This window comes from Electrona antarctica (assembly GCF_951216825.1).
Source record: "Electrona antarctica genome assembly, chromosome: 9".
NCBI lineage: Eukaryota > Metazoa > Chordata > Actinopteri > Myctophiformes > Myctophidae > Electrona > Electrona antarctica.
The window spans coordinates 14,121,173-14,140,839 of NC_136790.1; the positions used below are offsets into that span (position 1 = coordinate 14,121,173).

The following is a 19,667-nucleotide window of genomic DNA, read 5'->3' on the forward strand; positions in this document are numbered from 1 at the left end:
GTGATTAAAATAACTATAAAGGCTGTATAGAATAATGTGTGAATGCCTTTGCTTTGAATTAAAAATGTAATTTTTTTTGTACGTTTTCATCAATAATTTTATAAGCACTAAGTAATCCAATCCACTTTATTTATATAGCACATTTGACAACGCAAGGTATACAAAGTGCTGTACAGAAAGTCAAAAGCTAAATACACTATAAAGCTAAAACAAAAGACATCAACAAACCACACATAGAAAAAGGACACATTACAACAAGCCACAGAAAAACACAGAACTCTCAAACGGAATTAAAAGCCAAGGTGTACAGGTGGGTCTTAAGGCGAGATTTAAAAGTCTCGATGGTGGGGGACAGTTTCACATGGGAAGGGAGCTCATTCCACAGTTTGGGGGCTATGACAGAAAAGGCTCGGTCACCTCTGGTCTTTAAACGTGCCTTTTTTGTGACCTGGAGATTCAACTGGCCAGCAGAACGCAATGACCTTGAGGGAGTGTAAACCTCTATAAGGTCACAGAGATACTGTGGCGCAAGACCGTTCAGTGATTTAAAGACAAACAATAAAATCTTGAAATCAACTCTAAAACGGACGGGGAGCCAGTGAAGGGAGGCCAAAACAGGTGTAATATGGCCACCCTACGAGTTCCAGTTAGGAGACGCGCAGCAGAATTTTGGACCAGTTGTAGACGTGCCATGGAAGACTGGTTTAAACCAACATACAGTGCATTGCAGTAGTCTAAACGAGTGGAGATAAAAGCGTGAATGACATCGTTGAAAGAAAGTACAGACTTGATTTTGGCCAGCAGCCTCAGGTGATAAAAGCTGGAACTAACCACAGCGTTTACCGGTTTGTCCAGTTTGAGTGCATTATCCAATTTGACCCCAAGGTTAGAGACAACGGGGTTGGCATAAGGCTGCAAAGGGTAAACTGTTGCGGCCATCTTTGTCCTTTGTTCAGGGTTGACTACAGGTGCGGTAGTCTCAAAAACATAAAGGAAAACTGACAGAAAAAGACTGTCTCTCTGCATAAGGAAGACTCCTTAGACAGGGACTGGTCCTTAGGGCAGCGGTGGCCGAACGGTTTGCGGAGCGGTCTTGATACCGGAAGGTTGCCAGTTCGAATCCCCGGACCGCCACGTTAAAATTACCACCGCTGAAGTGCCATTGAGCAAGGTATTGAACCCCTACCATGAAATGTTCTATGAGCAGGGTGTGGCTGTAAACAAGCATCTCGAGCTTAGTCCACTTCCCTGGGTAAACAAAGAACTTTGCTAACTTTGCTTCCAGGGGGTAACAAGCAACATTTCTTACTAGGCCTTTATTTGAAAATAGTCAAGCTCACAGCATATCACACCACAAAGCGTTGTGGACTTGTAGATCTGCAGTTTTCAAACAAATCTTGAGGGAAATGTAAACATGTTGAATACAAATCTTGTATGCAGGGAGTCCCTGGCACAAACATATTTTTGCGCCTTGACATGAATGTTTGAGAAGAACCACTGCCATAGATGCATGAGATGGGGAAGGAATCCACCGTACTTCTATCCTCAATATTTTTGAGTGGTGCAACCACTCCCTTACGGAGCTATGTGTGTGGGTGGCTGGGTAGCTGGCTGGCTGGCTGGGTATGAGCACGAAAACAACATGGTTGTTTTTCACCACCTGTGCGCAACCTAACGCACACACAAACACACACGCACATATTAACTGTATATATGATGCTTTCGGGTGTGCCAGTACAGTACAGTGGAGGGTACAGTAGAGGGACTGCCACACGGTAACTGTCATTTCTCAACCATTTCGGACGCGGGGCGGCACGCCGGAACCGGCACGCCGGAACCGGCCCCCTGGGCGCGTTCCTGGGGGTCTGGAACTCCCCCCCCCCCACACACACACACACACCCCTGGGGACCCCCAAATGGTAACTCTGTCATTTCACTACCGTTTCGGACGCGGGGCGGCTCACCGGAACCGGGGCGGGCCGGCACCCTGGGTGCGTTCCTGTGGGTCTGGAACCCCCCACCCCCAGAAACCCCCACACAGAGTTGCACCACTCACTTCACACGGGTGTGATTTTTCTAAATGTACTTGGGGTGAATACTTTATTTTTAGCAGTTTGGAAAAAACAAAAATAAAAAGCACAGGAAAGTGCAGTTCTATACAAGGTCTGCTAAGAGGATTTTAAACCAAAGTAAGCTTGGCTTGTTTCCATTTGGAGTCTTTTTGTGAATACTGGACAACTCACCCCGGTGAGTTGTCTTCACTTTCTGACATGGCGGGGTGAGTTGTCTGAGTTGTCTGACATTTGACCGTACATTTGACTCTTGTGTTATATTCTTGTGAAATATTCAGTAAAGTATTATTGTGCAATATTCAGTAAAGTATATAAAAGAGCTCCAAGGCTACATATTCAGTCAGACAACTCATCCCGAAAGTGAAGACAACTCACCCCGAAAGTGGCCGAAAGTGAAGACATCTCAGTTTTTGAACGGAGTATAGGATTATAGGAGTATAGGATTCAGTTTTCACGTCTGCTGGTAGGCCTATAGCTTTCCACATTTTTGTGGCATAGGAGAACGAATTTAACATTGCCATATAGGCCTACATGTCTGGAAAACGGAACATAGGCTATAGTCCTATTGAATTTCTGATTGATTGTTGGTTGGTGGTATTTAATCTAGTCAAATTAAGTATGGGTTTATCACTTTCAGATGTTCACTCACACATGTGCTGAAATCAAAAACACATTCATATTTCGGATAATTCATCGGAGGGCGGGAGACTACTTTATACGCCCACGTCCATGTCTCAGAACTCAGAAGCACCCCCTATGTGAAAACATTCCGGATGTCAACTCAATCTCTGGCATCTCACTTTTCTTGTCTTTTCCTTTGGTCTTTATTATCTCGCTGTAACAAATGAAGGTGACAAAAGAGGACGACCGCATTGCTACTGTGGCGTAAAGACCATGCTGCTACTTGGAAAAGCGAGGACTGATGCTTTATTTACACTTCCAGAGATAATGTAGGGCAGGCATACTGTATGGCAGGCTGCTATATCAGAGGCTGTACATCTCCGACCCGTTACTTTTAAGTAACATAGCGGTTCCTCCGGAAGATTTGGTTGTCGGCTAGAAAACGTCTTGAGACGATCCGACTCGAGTTGGTGGCGGTGCTAAATTGTTTTAGGTAAGTACATATTGTGTAACTAGTTAAGATCTTCTCATAGCAAGTTGGAAACGATGCAGAAATGTCTTGAGAGACCCTTGAAGTGTCTCTTATATTGTCTTATTAAACACTGGACGATTTCCCCTCACCCCTTGTTTATCCTTTTATCTTTTTAACCAGCTAGCACTGTTCTTGTACTTTGTTTTGCTTTGTTTTGTTTTCTTGAATAAAGTTTGTTCCTAGCCTTTATGTAAAGCGCTTTGGGTATTTAAAAAAACGCTATACATTTGAGCTATTATTGATTATTATTATTATTTCCTGACGACAATAATTAAAGTTTGACACCAAATTGAAATGTAACATAATAGCCTACTCGTCCTGTGATTATAGTCTACTAGTGCAAGCATGGGACATTATTCACAAAACAAGTTTATTTAAATTATTGCACATTTCCACAGGTAACAGTACTTTGCACAAAACACTAGCATTGACACATTTGATTAATGTAGGTTTATACATCATATAAGGAGTGACATTTGAAAACAATTAAAAATAGTAGGAAAGAGTTAATAGAATAGCAAATGAGAATAAGCTCAAATAAAACAGTAGATTAGATAACAATCTAATCCGCTGATCCAACTCACTATGTTGTCCTAAAAACAGTTGTCCTAAAAAAGCTATTATGCAATGTCACATGTAGCCTGTAGGGCCTAACTTGGACTTTCCAAAGTCAACAAATGAATGATATGACTTTGTTGTTGCAGGTGGCCTGTCCCTGTATGATGATGATGATGGCACAGCCCAGGACTGAATGACAAGATGTCTTGGGGGGAGTTCATTGAGCTCCATGACCTGAGACTGGACAGAGACCAGATAGAGCTGACCAGCCCACCGCAGGTACCTAGTGGTGGAAGAACATGCAGTATATTGTAATGCATTAAGACATGATGTGGCCGATTCTACAAAAGGCCTTTATCAGCAGTTATCACACTTTCGAGATCTTATTTTTGAGTGGTGTAAACCACTCCTACAACTGGCTTTTTTGTTGAGTGGTGTAAACCACTCCTACAACTGGCTTTTTTGTGCAGAAAAAATGAGCATGGTTGCTATGTTCACCCTGTTGTAATGATGTAATGAAATCACACCCGGGTGAACAGGGTGAACATAGCAACCATGCTCATTTTTTCTGCACAAACAAAGCCAGGTAATGAAATCACACCCGGGTGTGATTTCATTACGTCAGACATGATTTCATTACGTCAGACAGACCTTACACCACTCAGTTCACACGGGTGTGATTTTATTTAAATGTAAAAACAATAATCAGATGTACAAGTTTGCAGCGTGGCACTAAGTGAAGACGCACTGTGAGCTTGTATGCCTGCTATTTTTGAATAGCCAACATATAAAATCTAAAATGACACAGATCCTTTCCAGGTTTTATTGGGTTAAGTTAAAGTAGAAATATTTCAATATAAAAACTGTGCTACAAGTAAAGTAAAAGCACAAACGTATATTGTCATGAATGTCTTTCGAGGATGTAGGCCTATAGTTGTGAGCTTATAGATCGGCTATTTTTGAATAGACGGAAGTATAAAATAGTTGAATTGGTTAATGTATATTTTCTTATTTATTGTAATAATAATCCAAACATAACTAGTAACTAAAGTTTTTAAATAATTTTAGTGGAGTAAAAAGCAATGGTACAATATTTGAATCCAAAACGCTCGCACTTAACCTACTTAACCTACCATACTTAACCTACCATACTTAACCTGAGGCCAATTCTACAAATTCTACACACTTTCAAGATTTTTCTAAAATATTCAAAAAGATCCACTGTGAGCTTGTATATCTTCTAGTTTTTGAATAGCAAATGCAACAATCTAAAATGACAGATGCTTTCCCGGTTGTAATGGGTACAGTATGTGAGTGTATATGTACTTAGTTGTTTCCCATCTCCACAGGCAGTGGGTGGTGGTGGCAGCAGTGGCTCAGGGGTAGAGTGGCCGGTAGAATGGCCGGATGGGAACTGTGAGGTTCCCAGTTCGATCCCGGACTCCCGCAGAGTCAGTGTCCTTGAGCAAGACTCTGAACCCCTAATTGCTCCTGATTTGCTAGTTGGTGCCTTGCATGGTTTCCACCGCCATCGGTGTGTGAATGGGTGAACGTAATGCACAATCTATGCAAAGCACATTGGATAAAGACGCTATATAAATGCACCGTTTACCAGGCACCTCGCTCGCCTCCTCGCCTGGAGCGCACCAATGCCCTGAGGATCAGACCAGCCGAGGTGCCAGAGCTGCTGAGCAGAGTGGGCATCATCAGACTCCTCAGTGACTTCAAGGATCCACGGCTCCTAGAGGAGAAGGGAGAGGGGCATAACTTCCAACCCTGTAGCCACGCACAGCCCACCTGGTGTGACCAGTGTGGAGACTTCATATGGGGCTTGTACAAGCAAAGTCTCCGCTGTGCCAGTAAGTTCATTGTTTTGCATCCATCGTTTTGATGTTGTGTGAGTATGTGTAGGTGGCGCAACAGGTAATCGACAAACTAATCAATGTAATTGATTATTAAAAAAGAAACAATAATCAATCATTTAATAAGATAATAAGATAATCGATTAATTAACAAAAAAAATTGCATGCCACCATTGTGCAACGTTATACAATAACGCTTAAGTGGTTACTCGATTCGTTGATATATTAAAAAATATATATATACAGGACAGGTATATATTACTATAATTATTTTAAAAAACCCACTTCTCGATTATTATTTAATTAATAGAAAAAAGTATTCAATTTAGAATTTGTTTAGGAAAATATTCAGTAGTTGCAGCCCTTATTATGCCTGTGCACTTGCATGCTCCTGTGTGCATGAATATGCTAGAATGAGAGACGATTGACACTATTATAGAACTACAGGAAACTATTAAGGCGGTCATAGACTCAAAAGACTTCTGCATTAATTCATGGGTGCGTTTCAGCGGTCTGTGCCAGGCCATGTAGCTTACGGTCATTCAGCGGTCTGTGCCAGGCCATGTAGCTTACGGTCATTGTTTCAGCGGTCTGTGCCAGGCCATGTAGCTTACGGTCATTGTGTTTGAGCAGAAGTAAACTGGGCTGCCTGTCTGTGAGAGTGGCTCTATTTGAAGACAACATTACTCACTGTGGCTCAATAGGCTTTAATGAGGAGTTTCTATGAGGGGAACATTATGATTCCCAGCAGCATGTCAGCAGCTGAGCAGCATGCAGTAAACACATGAACCATGGCGTCACTGTTCTGGGCATATCATCATAGGCCAACATTCAGAGAAAATCTACAAGCATGTACAAAGCATGACTTTGCGATGCGTTGTGAGCTTCAAGATTGTTGTTTTCAGCTACGAACTTTGATGTAGAGAAGGAGAGGGTATCGATAAACCCCTGTGAGACTTAAAAGGGTTTGAGTGTTTTTTTAAGAAGTTGTGTGGTCATGTCCAAATTCTGGATTAGCTAATCATCTATATTACTTTGTTCATGCTTTAGTAAGAGATGCAAAACATGTTATCTTCCTTTTGGACATAAATGTACCTAAGCCTAGGTCAGGCTTTAAAATAAAGCTTGTTCATTATGCATAGAAATAATTAGTAACAGCTCCCTGAACTAGACACCACAACTGCTCATGCAAAAGAGTCACTAACATAATGTCTTTGCACTAGTGATCACACAGCCACTCCAACAGATCATCAACATATTTATTCCATATGTGTATGCTCTCTAACTTATACTGTATATTGACTATATAGTGCTATAGACTAGAGCACTAGACTAGACTAGAGCATAAGCCCAAAACGTTATTGGCATTGCAATGTAAAGCAAAACAGATTAGATTAATATGTAACTCCTGACTGCCACTATACTGAGCATGATGTACAGTAGAAACATTGAAAGTAATACATACTATGTACAGTATGTCCATGGTATTGCTAATATACATTTCATATATATTTAGTAACCTGTTTCCAAAAAAAAAACGTTTTACATAATTTGCAAATAATGTGAATGAAAATATCACATCAGTTATCTTTAATAATTCATAAGGAACAAAGTTAAATGCATAGTATATAATTGTTGTGTTTACTTTATAGTATATATTTTTTCACCAATAATTATCCTCTATACCAGCAGTTATCAGCCACTAGATTAGAGTACCTGAAGAAAACACATTGCCCTCTTGCTGTCATTTTGTATTTTCACTGTTTGTTTTGGTATAGACATTTTTGTGCTACTAAAACCACCTTTCAAGATTCAAGATTCAAGATTCAAGATTCAAGATGTTTATTGTCACACAGATGTACAAGTACATGCATTGTGAAAAACTTAGGTTGGGGGTGCTCCACAATACACAATAAAAACATAAATAACAGTGCAAACCCCATGTAAAAGGTTATTTAAAAGGTTTAAAACAACTCAGATAAAACCCATGTAAAAGGTTTTAAAAGGTTTTTAAAGGAACACAGACAGCACACAAGGCCTTAATACGTGAAAGTGCATTGTTCATTTGTTTAGAAGTCTTACAGCCTGGGGAAGAAAACTTGAGTCTGGTTGTGCTGGCTTTGATGCTTCTGTAACGCTTCCCTGAGGGCAGTAATACGAAGAGTCTGTTATGGGGGTGTGTGGGGTCTTTGATGATTCTCCGCGACTTGCTGAGACAGCACTGGTTGTACAGCTCCTCCAGACTGGGCAGCCGACATCCACCTGTCCTATGGGCGGCCTATGGGCCATATGTTTACATGCCAGCATTCAGCACAAATCTGATTATAAGAGAGGAGTCACAAGGAGACTGCATCATTCCATTAAGAAAATCTTCTTTCAGTCAATCTGCCTTCCCATTAAAGGAGCACATGAATGGGATGCTGTACCAACCTACATCAAGGAACTCACCACTTACATGTCCTTTACTAGACAGTTTAGTTTAGTTTAGTTTATTTGCACATATGTACATAATAACAACAATATGGTAAAATAAAATAAATACAGAAAGCAATACTTCAATAAGAAACAAGATTAGTTACATACATGATGTGCCGGTGCCAATAACCCAAATGGGCTTATCGAGTGGCCTTCCTATAGAGGCTACCAGTTGAGCTTAAATAACAGAATTAAGATATGAATAATATTGGTAGGCCTAAAGATTAAAAAAAATGCTAATAATAATGATAATGGAAAAAAAAGAATGCTAATAATAATATCAAATAATAATAGGACTAGGGCGTGTTGCCCAAGCTTGTTAATAGAAATTGCAGTAATTGTCTCTTAAAAGAACTGAGGTTAGTACAGACTCTGATATGAGACGGTAAGTTATTCCAAAAGTGTGGTCCTCTGAACTTGATGGAAAAACAACATGGTTTACTACAAGCCACCAAATATATCAGCCCTGGTTTGGAGTTCAAGGTTCAAGGTCTGCGAGGAGCCCAGAATGAATGAGTAACCCAGCACCATCTTGTTCTTGTATTAACAGATGTGTGTTGTTAACCACTTCAATCTTATACTTATTTGACCAGGGCCCCTCAGGGCTCTATACTTGGTCCGCTTCTCTTTTCCCTCTACACAAAATATCTTTGTCGAAATTAGCCGATCTACAAACTCACAATCAGAATAGGAACACTAGGATGCATGTGATTCAACTGCCCTGTTGCTTGACAGATGCACTGTTCCTGAGAAATAAAAATAAATTATAAAATTTGGTAAGATAGCATTTCTGGGGAGTTATTACTGTGAGGAAAATTAAAAAGGATACATACAAATCAGTATTCCAAGCTTGGATGACAGGCAATGAGGGTGGAGATTTGTAATACATCTTTATATATAATGGAGACTTCTTATAGAGCATATTAATGCATATTTAATATTAGATTAATATTAGAAGCATTGCTTGTGTTTTACTGTCATTTCATTTTACATGTGAAGGAATCAAACTGTAATGACACTAAATGGCCAGTGGAGGACGACATTATCCATTTATAATTCCAACCAGTCCTGAAACTATTCAGGCTTGGGATGTTTTATATAGTTTTTATTTTGTATACATGGAAAAGTCTTCATATAGCACAAACATGTATACACATGTATTTGTTTCATGCTCATGTTCTATGCAAATAACTGGCAAAGATTATGCTACCTAATTTTAATATTACTTTCACCAATTTACAGATTGTAGATTCACATGCCACCACAGATGCCGTGCCCTCATCCAGTTAGACTGCAGTTGGGACCGATCCTCCACAGCTGACCAAACATGTGTTGTAGAGCACACCATAGAAACGGACACGAATGTGGTAAGGACCTCAGTAGGAAAGTATTTAATTAACTTGGCTGTTTGCCATGGCTCATATAACTTTGGATGCAATCAGATGGGGTTGTTCCTCTTTTAGTTGTTAAACATTGTCACTTTGCATACAGAAGTAAGAGGTTCCCAATATCTGAGTCACATGTTTCTCTTAGCTTCCCTCAGCTGAAAATAATAATAGTTAAGTTCTTCTCACTCTATAGGAGAACTGGGTAAGCTGAGCCACCCCATGTTTCAAGGAGCCCCAAAACAATATGCAGTATGCATGCAGGCGCAGCAATACCAATTATAGGTTGATCTTAACATTACAGTAGCCATGTGATGGTTTGAATCATAATACTGCACATGTTGAATTAAACTAGAGCCATGTTTTTAATTATTTTTTTCCCCATGTGAAGTGATTTTATTGAGCTCCTGATATGAATCAGAATAGGAAGTAAGGTGGTATCACACATCAGATAGGGTTTATTCTAGTTACCACTTGATGTTTATAGATCAGATATGTTATTTCCGATCATGGCTATATTAGGTCAAATGAGCAACTGATTTGGGGTAAGTTGAGCCTATTAAATCAATGAGAAAAATATACTTCTTATTAAAATATTATTACACCAAATATCTTTCTTATTTAACACATAATAGTGAAGACAGTGAAAGGCTCTGGTTTTATTATTTTTAGATTGGACTAAATCTTATTCTATGAAGATTATAGAATGAGCTTTTTTTGTTGCAAGATCAACTAATCCCACACTGTGGGTAAACTATTGTTTTATTTTTTTTGTATCTATGTTCCCTCTGGCAAACGTTCCTGCTTTAGGCGTTGTTTGGTCACTTGGACAGAAACCTTGATGTCCACATCATAATGACGACCTGTGCGTACCCAAATAGATAACCGATTCCCAGAATGTCGGTATCGGAGTCAACAGTGCCACCATCACACTGTTCGGCGGAGGCTGTGGGGATGGTTAATGTATGCAGTCCTACCTGGCCTGAGTCAAACTAACTGGGCTCAGAGCTAGGTAGAGCTAATGCTGTGGACAGCACACAGGATAAATCTGTCCTTTTCACAAAAATTCAGGGCAATAACAGATGCAGGACAGATGACAGCCAAGGTTTTGAGATCCCAAAGTCTTATTTCTGAGCACCCAGAATCACATATACTGCTTCCATGCTGTGTTATACAGAGAAAACTGTTGCAGGGGAGAGCATATGTTAAAGTCTGTCTGGACAGTGGCTTTCCCTGAATTGTGGTATGACAGATTTATGCTGTGGGTATCAATTAACTCATTGTACATGCTAGACAGGTTATAGTCACACCTAGCTCTGAGACCTTAGTTTGACTCTAGCCAGGTGTGACAGCTTAACTCTGCTAGTGCCTTGCTCGGGCATGCCTCATCATAGTGCTTAAGGTTGCGCTTCTGTTGGAGTGCATGCCTTGTTTTCAACACTTGTATTAAGTCTGCTCTACAGCCAGATTCCTTCGACGTCAACATGGTACGAAAAAGGTATTGAGTTTTTGGATATTTGATTTGACTGTGCGACGCGTTCTTGTTATTTGACTTGTTCTGTGTTTCAATATTTGAACTCTTCCTGTAACTGCAATTTGAGAACACTTTTTTCTTTTTACACTTTTACACTACAATCGTGTTTACTCTGATCAGAATTCATATGTTTGAAATGGACCATGCACTCACTTGGTCCTTTTAGGATCTAAATAAGAGTTCTTAAAAGGACCAAGTGAGTGCTGGTGATCTTTTCAAAGATATACTGCCAGAATTGTGCAAACGATAAACGCGCACTGTGAGCTATTCAACTGATGAGTGCTCACATTCTCTTTTTCAAGTTATCCAGAATTCCGTAGGTGCCATGGTATGCAAAAGGCTTCCCCCAGCATGACTATGTAATGATGCAGAGGTAAGCGTGTTGCATACCATGTCACCAAAGGGCTGGCTCTGAGGCTGAGGGAACATTGGGCCTAAAAGCTGACCCCTCTGTGGTTGTGCCCCAAGATTCACACAACAAAGGTTGTGACATTTAGCATTATCTGTATTAGTTTGCCTAAATCCAGCATACAAATAGTGGAAATATGAGGAGCACTTCTTACTTTCATTTTCCATGTTAGTTTGCCTAAATCCAGCTTACAGTTACAAATAGTGAAATTTACCTAGGGTTTTTATGCTCTGGTGCACATTCATCTGTAAGTGTAAGGCATGCATGTGAAAATGTGAAAATGTCTGACCCATTGGCTCAAGGGAGGCCAGCTGCCTTGGCCTTTGAAATCCCTTAGCTGTTTGATTGGTTCGGGCTAGTAGTTTCATTATAACATGGGATGCAATGCAAAGGTGTGTAGCTAGCGGACTAGCAGATACCAACCTGGGACGCCTGGCATTGGCACGCGGGTGGAGCAGCCGCCCTCCACTCCCTCCTATATCCAGCATCACTCAGGGACTGTACTCTGCTGTGTTGCGCTGCAGTGTCTACTTGGGTGGTGCGCCCTCTTCCCCTCCTAGCTGTACCTTGGGTCGCCATCTGTTCTGGGTGCTTGACACATCGACAAGTGCCCAAATGCCATCCTCATTCTTCTCTCCCTGATTCTAACAGACAATTGCTACATATCAGGACAGTTTCGCATATAATTTTGTCTCCAGTTGGCTTGCTGGCTGGCTGACGAATAAAAATTAAAATAAAAATTAAAAACTGCTGTGGAAAAGGAATGATATTCATTGTTACCTGCTGCCACAACAGGGTGTTTGTGTAACAGGTAACACATGTAGTTCAAATCATAACAAACTTAAAGGAAAATTAGTTCCAAGATGGGTGTGGTACGAGGAAGGCAAGGGAAGTAGGAGGCAAAAGGTCATCACAGATAGCCTACTGGCTGAATACCAAGCCTTTCAAGCTTTGAAGTCAAATTAGTTCTTGAACAATAAAAAATAACAAAATGTTGCCTCTCCTCACAAGACACTTTCATGCGTTTTATTTTGCAAAAATATATATTTATTTAACCAAACGTTTTAATGATAATCTTTATTTTAAATACATAGAATAGAAGTCATAAAAAACAAGTAGGCCTCAGAAGTAGGGGGGGAAAAAAGATTCCTAAATGTTCACATGTCGCCCAGGGATGTCGCCTCACATGATCCGCTCTCACGTTGGCAGTTTAATGTTGGCCTACACAGGAAATTAGAGGGGTGATGTCATCGGCGAGTTGGTATTTCCGTGTTTCCCAAGGGCGTCCAATCAAAGCCAGTTGCGCCGGTTTGTGTATTTTCTAAACTCAAACTCAACGGCCTTTCTGGTCCCGCTGGGTGCTGCTGGGTGGGGCCACACAGCGGGCCAGGGTGGGTGGGGGCCACACAGCGGAGGGAAACGACCAGGGCGGGGACCAGAGTGCATCCTGTATGTTGTAACTGTTCACACAGTTTGGTTAAGGTTTGAAGAACGCACTAGTCTCGTCGTAACGTGGTCGTGTTTTGTAGGCTGAAGATTGAAGAAGAGGTTTTTGTAGCTGAATAAGCGAATACATTAATAATTGACTCCGTAGTGTCACATTGTTACATTGTAAATCTGATCATGAGCGTTAAAGTCAAAGAGGCGGACAGCGGCTCGGATAAGACCCCGTCCTTTGAGATGACGTGGGGAAGCTCCACTAGCAGCGGCTACTGCAGTGAATCTGACTCGGATTCGGAGTTCGAACAGTACTTTACTGCCAGAACATCATTCATTCGTAAACCCGTTACACCGAAACAGGTGAGATAGACGTTTTTTTGTTTTGTTTTCCGGATTCACGATCTCACCCGATGACCTAATACTGTTGTTGTTAGCAGATTGTGATCATACTTTTGTAACTTTAGCCGTTTTAATGAAAAGGTGCTCTAGAGTTGGTCTTATAAGTTATAGCCTACCCATGGTCTTATAGTAACTATAAGACCATGGTCTTATAGTAACTATAAGACCATGTTAAATCTGGTCAGTTTGTACTACAGTTTATGTACTACGTCTACCGGGGTTGACTGGACGGATATGTAATTCTGGCCCAGCTTTGTGATATTATTGCTTTTACTTAACGGCGGAAGCTGTTGTGTATGAAGAACCGTTTGCATTATTTATTCTTTGACTTTATTAATACAAACGGAACACTCCTTCTATAGTTATTACAGTGTAGTCTCTAGAGACAGACAAGAGGGCGCTGTTTTTCCTTTGATTTGCCAATGGGTTCCCAGATTGATTACAGTGAAACACACACAAACACAGAACGCGACTATGCTGAAAACAAGCCCACAACTGTTTTAATGACGTACTTACTCCACCTACTCAAGTTTCTTAACAGTCATGGTTCATTCATTGTTGTGTATCTCATTAAACGCAGTTATCAAGCATATTCTTCCACATTTTAGGTTGAGCAAAATGACTCACGGAATGTTTTGGGTTAGGTCTTTCCATAGGGGATCATTCATTTTGCACTCATCTTTGTTATATCCCCGCCCACAGTGCAGTTTCACAATGGGATGGTACTTCCTGTGTAAAGAGCACAGAACAAACAGGTTGTTTCATACTGAAACAGTTGCTTTCTAAACATACAAGCTTAATAACATGTAGCAGGCAGCGGTGGCCGAACGGTTTGCGGAGCGGTCTTGCTATCGGAAGTTTGCCAGTTCGAATTCAAATTACCACCGCTGAAGTGCCCTTGAGCAAGGCATTGAACCCCTACCATGAAATGTTCTATGAGTCTGGCTGTAAACAAGCATCTCGAGCTTAGTCCATTCACCCTGGGTAAACAAAGAACTTTGCTTTTGCTTTACATTCTCATTTTGACATCAAACATTTTGTGGACAGGCAGATAACATGGGCTGGCACATGCAGCATGTAATTATGCACGTGTTCTTGACTGCCATAGTAAAGACAGCTGGCCCATGATTGTCTACTGGACATAAACTCAGCCTTCCCTTTAATCTGCCCCAGGATTCATGTTATTGATCCTGACAATGATCAATGAGCTGCTGTTAGTTCTCCATTAGGTCTCCAAACAGCTGTGGCCAGTTGGGCTTCTAATGAGACTCTAATGTTCAATAAACCAAATCATTTTAAAGTGGTCATGGGGTCTGGCTGGACAGTGCTTGAATGGAGTACCGTAATATTTATGTAAAAATGTATCATTTCAAAGGAGACTTTAACTCTTTTCCACATAATTAGATGTGTATCAGTCGTAGTGCTGATGTTAGCAACATCGATCAAGAGGGGTTTATGGATATTGATCCACAGGTTATACTCATCAGGAAAGGCTATTTAATGTGTTCTCCAAACTACTGCTAAACCCGTGCAGGTTTTGCAGTACATAGAATGTTGATTTCAGAGAGGAAGTGAAGTTCCACCATTAGACACAGGAAGAGCATAGCTGTGGTTTCCTTCGTGTCGAAAGACCTTAAAGTCTGACTGGCCTGCAGATGCTGGAGGGCAAATGTGCACGATGAGAAAAAGATGACTGGTGTTCTGGGAGTGTATGGCCGATGATGAGGCAGCTGACCACAGGATATGCTGTGTTAACAGAGGAAGGCTTTGTCCCATTCGGCAAGGAGGGGAGCAAGCCTGGGGGTGGGGTGCTATTTTTACATGAATACAGTGTTTAGGAATGCAGAGCAGAGGCTCTGCACACAGTCCATGGCAAACAGCTGCAGAAACCAGCAAGTTCCTAATCCTCATGGCCACCCGATCTACCACCCTCCCCTCCCCCACGAAGAGATAGGAGGAGTTGAGGAACCGGGTTGGGTCCAATCAGTGGGCAGAGAGCTGACATCATGGGTGTCAGTTCCTCTTTGCTACGTTGACAGGAAGTCAGGACAGGAGTCTGATGCAACTGGTGCTGACTTTGAGAAAGAGAGAATGGACTCCATATAAACAAACAACTACAACTCTGATATCTGTCTTATTTATTTTGCTAAACTAGTTATATATATCTGTTAGAATAGCAAGAGATTAAGATTATATACTTAAGTAAGTAAGCCTTGCCATGAGGCCCATAGGGCAGGATTATATCTCCTGTTTCTGTAGCGTGAGGCAGCTTGATGTACAAGTACAGCCCCTGGACTAGCTCTGGTCCATAGCTCTAATGCATGGCATTTAGAGCTATGTTACTGTCAACTTCCGTAGCTCGCATGAATGCAGACCAGCCTCTCGTCTTTAGCGTAAATAAAAATAATGTTTTTGCTACTCACCAAAACAAAGGCGGGTTGTGTCATTAGAAAGCCTACTTTCCTTAGTGGAAGCACTCTGAGCCCCCCACCACACGTATAAACGGTACTTTTTGACCAGAAAGGGATTTTTTTTCACCGGAGGAAAAATATTCTCTATGCGGAAATTCTCTGGGCAATATCGGTAGAGGGCGCATTGGAGTAACAAAGTATTTTTTTCCGGTGGAAACGAAATCCCTTTTTGCCCAAAAAGTACCGTTTATACGTGTGGTGGGGGACTCAGAGTGCTTCCACTAAGGAAAGTAGGCTTTCTAATGACACAACCCGCCTTTGTTTTGGTGAGTATCAAAAACGTTCTTTTTATTTACGCTAAAGACGAGAGGCTGGAAGTTGACAGTAACATAGCTCTAAATGCAACAGCATTAGAGCTATGGACCAGAGCTACCCCTGGACATGACACTAGTATGGGACTGACCCCCAATCTAACCCTTGATGCTGAGTGCAAAACTGGGTCCCATCTTTCACAGTCTTTGGTATGAACCATCCGATCAAACTCCCAGTCCCAGGGCGGACACTCTAACCACAAGGCCACTGTGCTGTTATTATACTATATATACATACATACATAAAAAGCTTTGATCTACCATTGCAATTTCAGGACAATCCTCTCAGGTCCTCGTTACTTCTTAAAGATTTCAGACTTTGAGATTTTAAAATAGTCTATTTCCCCCAAATGCTGAAACGTATGTTTTGACTATCTCGACATACGGTTTCAATTACGGTGTTGACATCTACTCTCAGAATTTATGTGAACTCATAGAAATGTTATGGTTTTAACTTGCCAGCAGCAGTATGCTATTAAACAGCTTAATTTGCAAGAAGTTGGCCCCTGTAAACACCACCATTAATGTCATCTTGTCCCTGTAACCTTGACCTCACTTTTCCACAATGGACATCTAAGCTATCAATCTATCAATATTTTTGGTGATTGGCATTGGATCAATAATTGGCTCTATATATGCTAGTTAGTACATTATTTTCCACATGTAGTCAGCATGACAGTGAGTGGTTTTAGCCATAAAGTAGTAGGCTGTATGTTTCAATAGGTCTGGAGATGGATAAAAGATAGCTCAATGCTGACACCTGCTGGTAAAATAATCCCATGTTTTTAGCAGATGCTTTTCTCCAGAGTGAATGACCGTTAAACTTCAGACATTTGTTTGTTCTTTCATTTTTGTAGGATGAACATGTTGAAGTAGGAAAGAAGGAGCTGACATCTGCAGAGATTCAGCAGAAGGTGAAGGAGTACAATGCTCAAGTCAACAGCAATCTGTTCATGAACATGGTGAGTCCCCACTCTCCTCTGACCATACCTACGTTGAGTGAAACATAATTGTAATAATGCATTGCCATGCATATACATTTACCACAAATATCCTATTTTCTTTTACAGAACAAAGATGGCTCCTACAATGGGTTCATAAAAGTCCAGTTCAAGCTGGTACGCCCTGTCTCAGTTCAGCCAAAGAAAGGGGCTGCAGGGCACGATGCTGGAGGCAAGAAGGCCGGTTTAGTGAAACGTCGCACATCATTCTACCTGCCTAAAGACGCATCCAAACACCTACACATAAGCTCCCGAACGTCCGCCCGTGAGGTCATTGAGGCACTGCTGAAGAAGTTTACTGTGGTTGACAATCCTGGCAAGTTCGCTCTGTTTGAGCGCAGTGAGCGTCACGACCAAGGTAAGCCTCATTATTAGCCTAATTATGAACTCTTGGTCAAAAAACAGCACAATATATTTGACTAAATACATTGATAAATAAATTATAATCAGCAATACCCATATAATAACTAAGAGTGTAAAGCCAGAATAGAACAGTTAGAACAGTTGGGTAAAATTACAAAACGTAATGCCATATCACAATATTTGGATCTCCAAAATCACAGATGATATCTAGTCATCACAATATTGATATAATGTTGATTTATTGCCCAGCCTTACCTCCTTAGTATTCATAATTTGTTTACAGAGCTTTTTCCTCCATTTCCCCACAGTTTACCTCCGTAAGCTATCTGCTGATGACCGCCCACTCTATCGACGTCTTTGTGCTGGCCCAAATGAGAAGGTCCTCAGCCTGGTTCTGAAGGAGAATGAAACTGGAGAAGTCAATGTGAGTATGACTTCTGAGAACCAATGTGGTTCATCTATCTCTTTTTTTTCTTTTCCCCCCCCCCCCCCATAATATCCAAAACACTTCTTTGGATCATACTCTGTTTCAATTATTCACTAGTACACTTCAGTGAATAAATAAGCACTAATACACAACATGTCCTCCTTTACGCTATGCAGTGGCACGCCTTCTCTAGGCCCGAGTTGAAGAACTTCATGCGTATCCTGCAACGTGAAGAGGAGGAGCATGTCAAGCAGATAGTACAGCGTTACGCCCTTGCCCGCACCAAGATGCAGGACACCCTTGCCCGCACCAAGATGCAGGATGCTCTTGCTGGTTCTACCCCTGGCTGAGAGGACTTTCCGCCCGGGGAATGGCATGCACCACTTGACTGGAAACTCATCCGAAGTTGACCGGTCGTCTTGCATTCAAAGATCCCAGAGAACACAATTCAAACACCTCCCTCCATATGGAGGAGAGTGAGTGAGAGAATGAAAAGGCGCAAGACTGAGAGAGAGTGCTAGCGCGAACGTGCGTGTGAGAGAGTGAGAGAGAAGTGCCTTACACCTAGAAGAGCCTGATGTGCCTGATGAGAGAATGTGAGATGAAATCATGTAAGACTATGAGCCTGAATAGACACTGGCTTTGTCCATGAATGTCTTTCATTATTGGGTCCCATTTGACTATCTTGAATACCCCAGCTTTGGTCACTTTAACTTTAAAAAGTATATCAGTTATTGCTTTCACCATTCCATTATGTGAAGAAAACCACAAGCATCCGTTAATAAAACTCAGGTGAGGTGCTGGGGTGACGGGTATGAAAATAAAAAAAGCAGCTTCTGCCCACACAATGCTGTGCAAAAATCAACAGTTTTATTGCAAGCTTTTGGTCATAAGTCCTTATTTAGGATGATGCCTTTTGTCCTTATCACACTCAGCTTGCAATGAAAATAAAATAAAAACGTGTTTGCACCACACACAGAACTGAGTGCACAGCAGCTTTTGAATTTAATTACCATTCCGGTGTGTAAGAAATATTTGTAAATACTTGTTGATAAAGAATTATAACCTTTTTCATGGCACCTGCAGTCTTATTGTAGTTTGCATGTTAGCAGTTTGAAGCAGATTAAATGCAAGAGGTAGCCAACGGCAGCCATGGTAGGCAACCAGCTCTTAAAGCAAACAAACAAACCTTTAATTTGCTTCTTTTAACTTGCACATGGATGCTTCACACAGCTGCACACTGATATCCTTTGAGAAAGTTAAAACTATTTCTAGCTGCCAGGATTTTCGTTTGACCCAGGCCCAAGTTCTCCAGTATTTTCTTGTACTGTCCCGACTCCCTGTGTGAGTACGACTGATGTATAATACGGACATTTGTATGGAATTATGAATGTTAGAGAGAGAGAGAGAGCAATGTCGAAATCACTTTGGTTGACTGGAATACTTTATGAATGACATATGTTCAACTTTAAGCTGTTTGTCATTCCTTTTCTATGTTTTGTGTTGTCTCCTTGTTTTTCTGTTCTTTGTGAGATTCATCATCATCTTTGACTCATTTCACTGTCTGCTTTGATATAAATGTCTCAAAATGTTAGTGCAAGTTTTCTGATTTATTTCTGAAAAACGAAGAATGTTGTATTACACTTATTGTGTTCATTCAATAAAGAGTGCCTAAACGAAATAATTTATTTTATTTTACATATTCATATAGCCTAATAAATTATGCTATGACATAGCATACTTACAATATGTAGTTAGTTTATTATAGTCTACCATATATGCAGCTATATTTTATTTATATAACTTG

The 19,667-nt window shown here is 40.9% G+C and overlaps 1 protein-coding gene across 1 annotated transcript; it reads left to right on the plus strand.

Annotated features, from left to right (window-relative positions):
* The first annotated feature begins 2,831 nt into the window (after positions 1 to 2,831).
* On the plus strand, positions 2,832 to 19,560 carry LOC306929612 (ras association domain-containing protein 1-like). Its single transcript, XM_079510214.1, has 8 exons — positions 2,832 to 3,186; positions 3,930 to 4,062; positions 5,399 to 5,642; positions 9,363 to 9,487; positions 16,927 to 17,031; positions 17,140 to 17,428; positions 17,742 to 17,857; positions 18,037 to 19,560. Exons 2-8 carry the CDS (start codon positions 3,985 to 3,987, stop codon positions 18,208 to 18,210), a joined length of 1,131 nt encoding a protein of 376 aa, XP_079366340.1. The 5' UTR covers positions 2,832 to 3,186; positions 3,930 to 3,984; the 3' UTR covers positions 18,211 to 19,560.
* Positions 19,561 to 19,667: the final 107 nt, after the last annotated feature.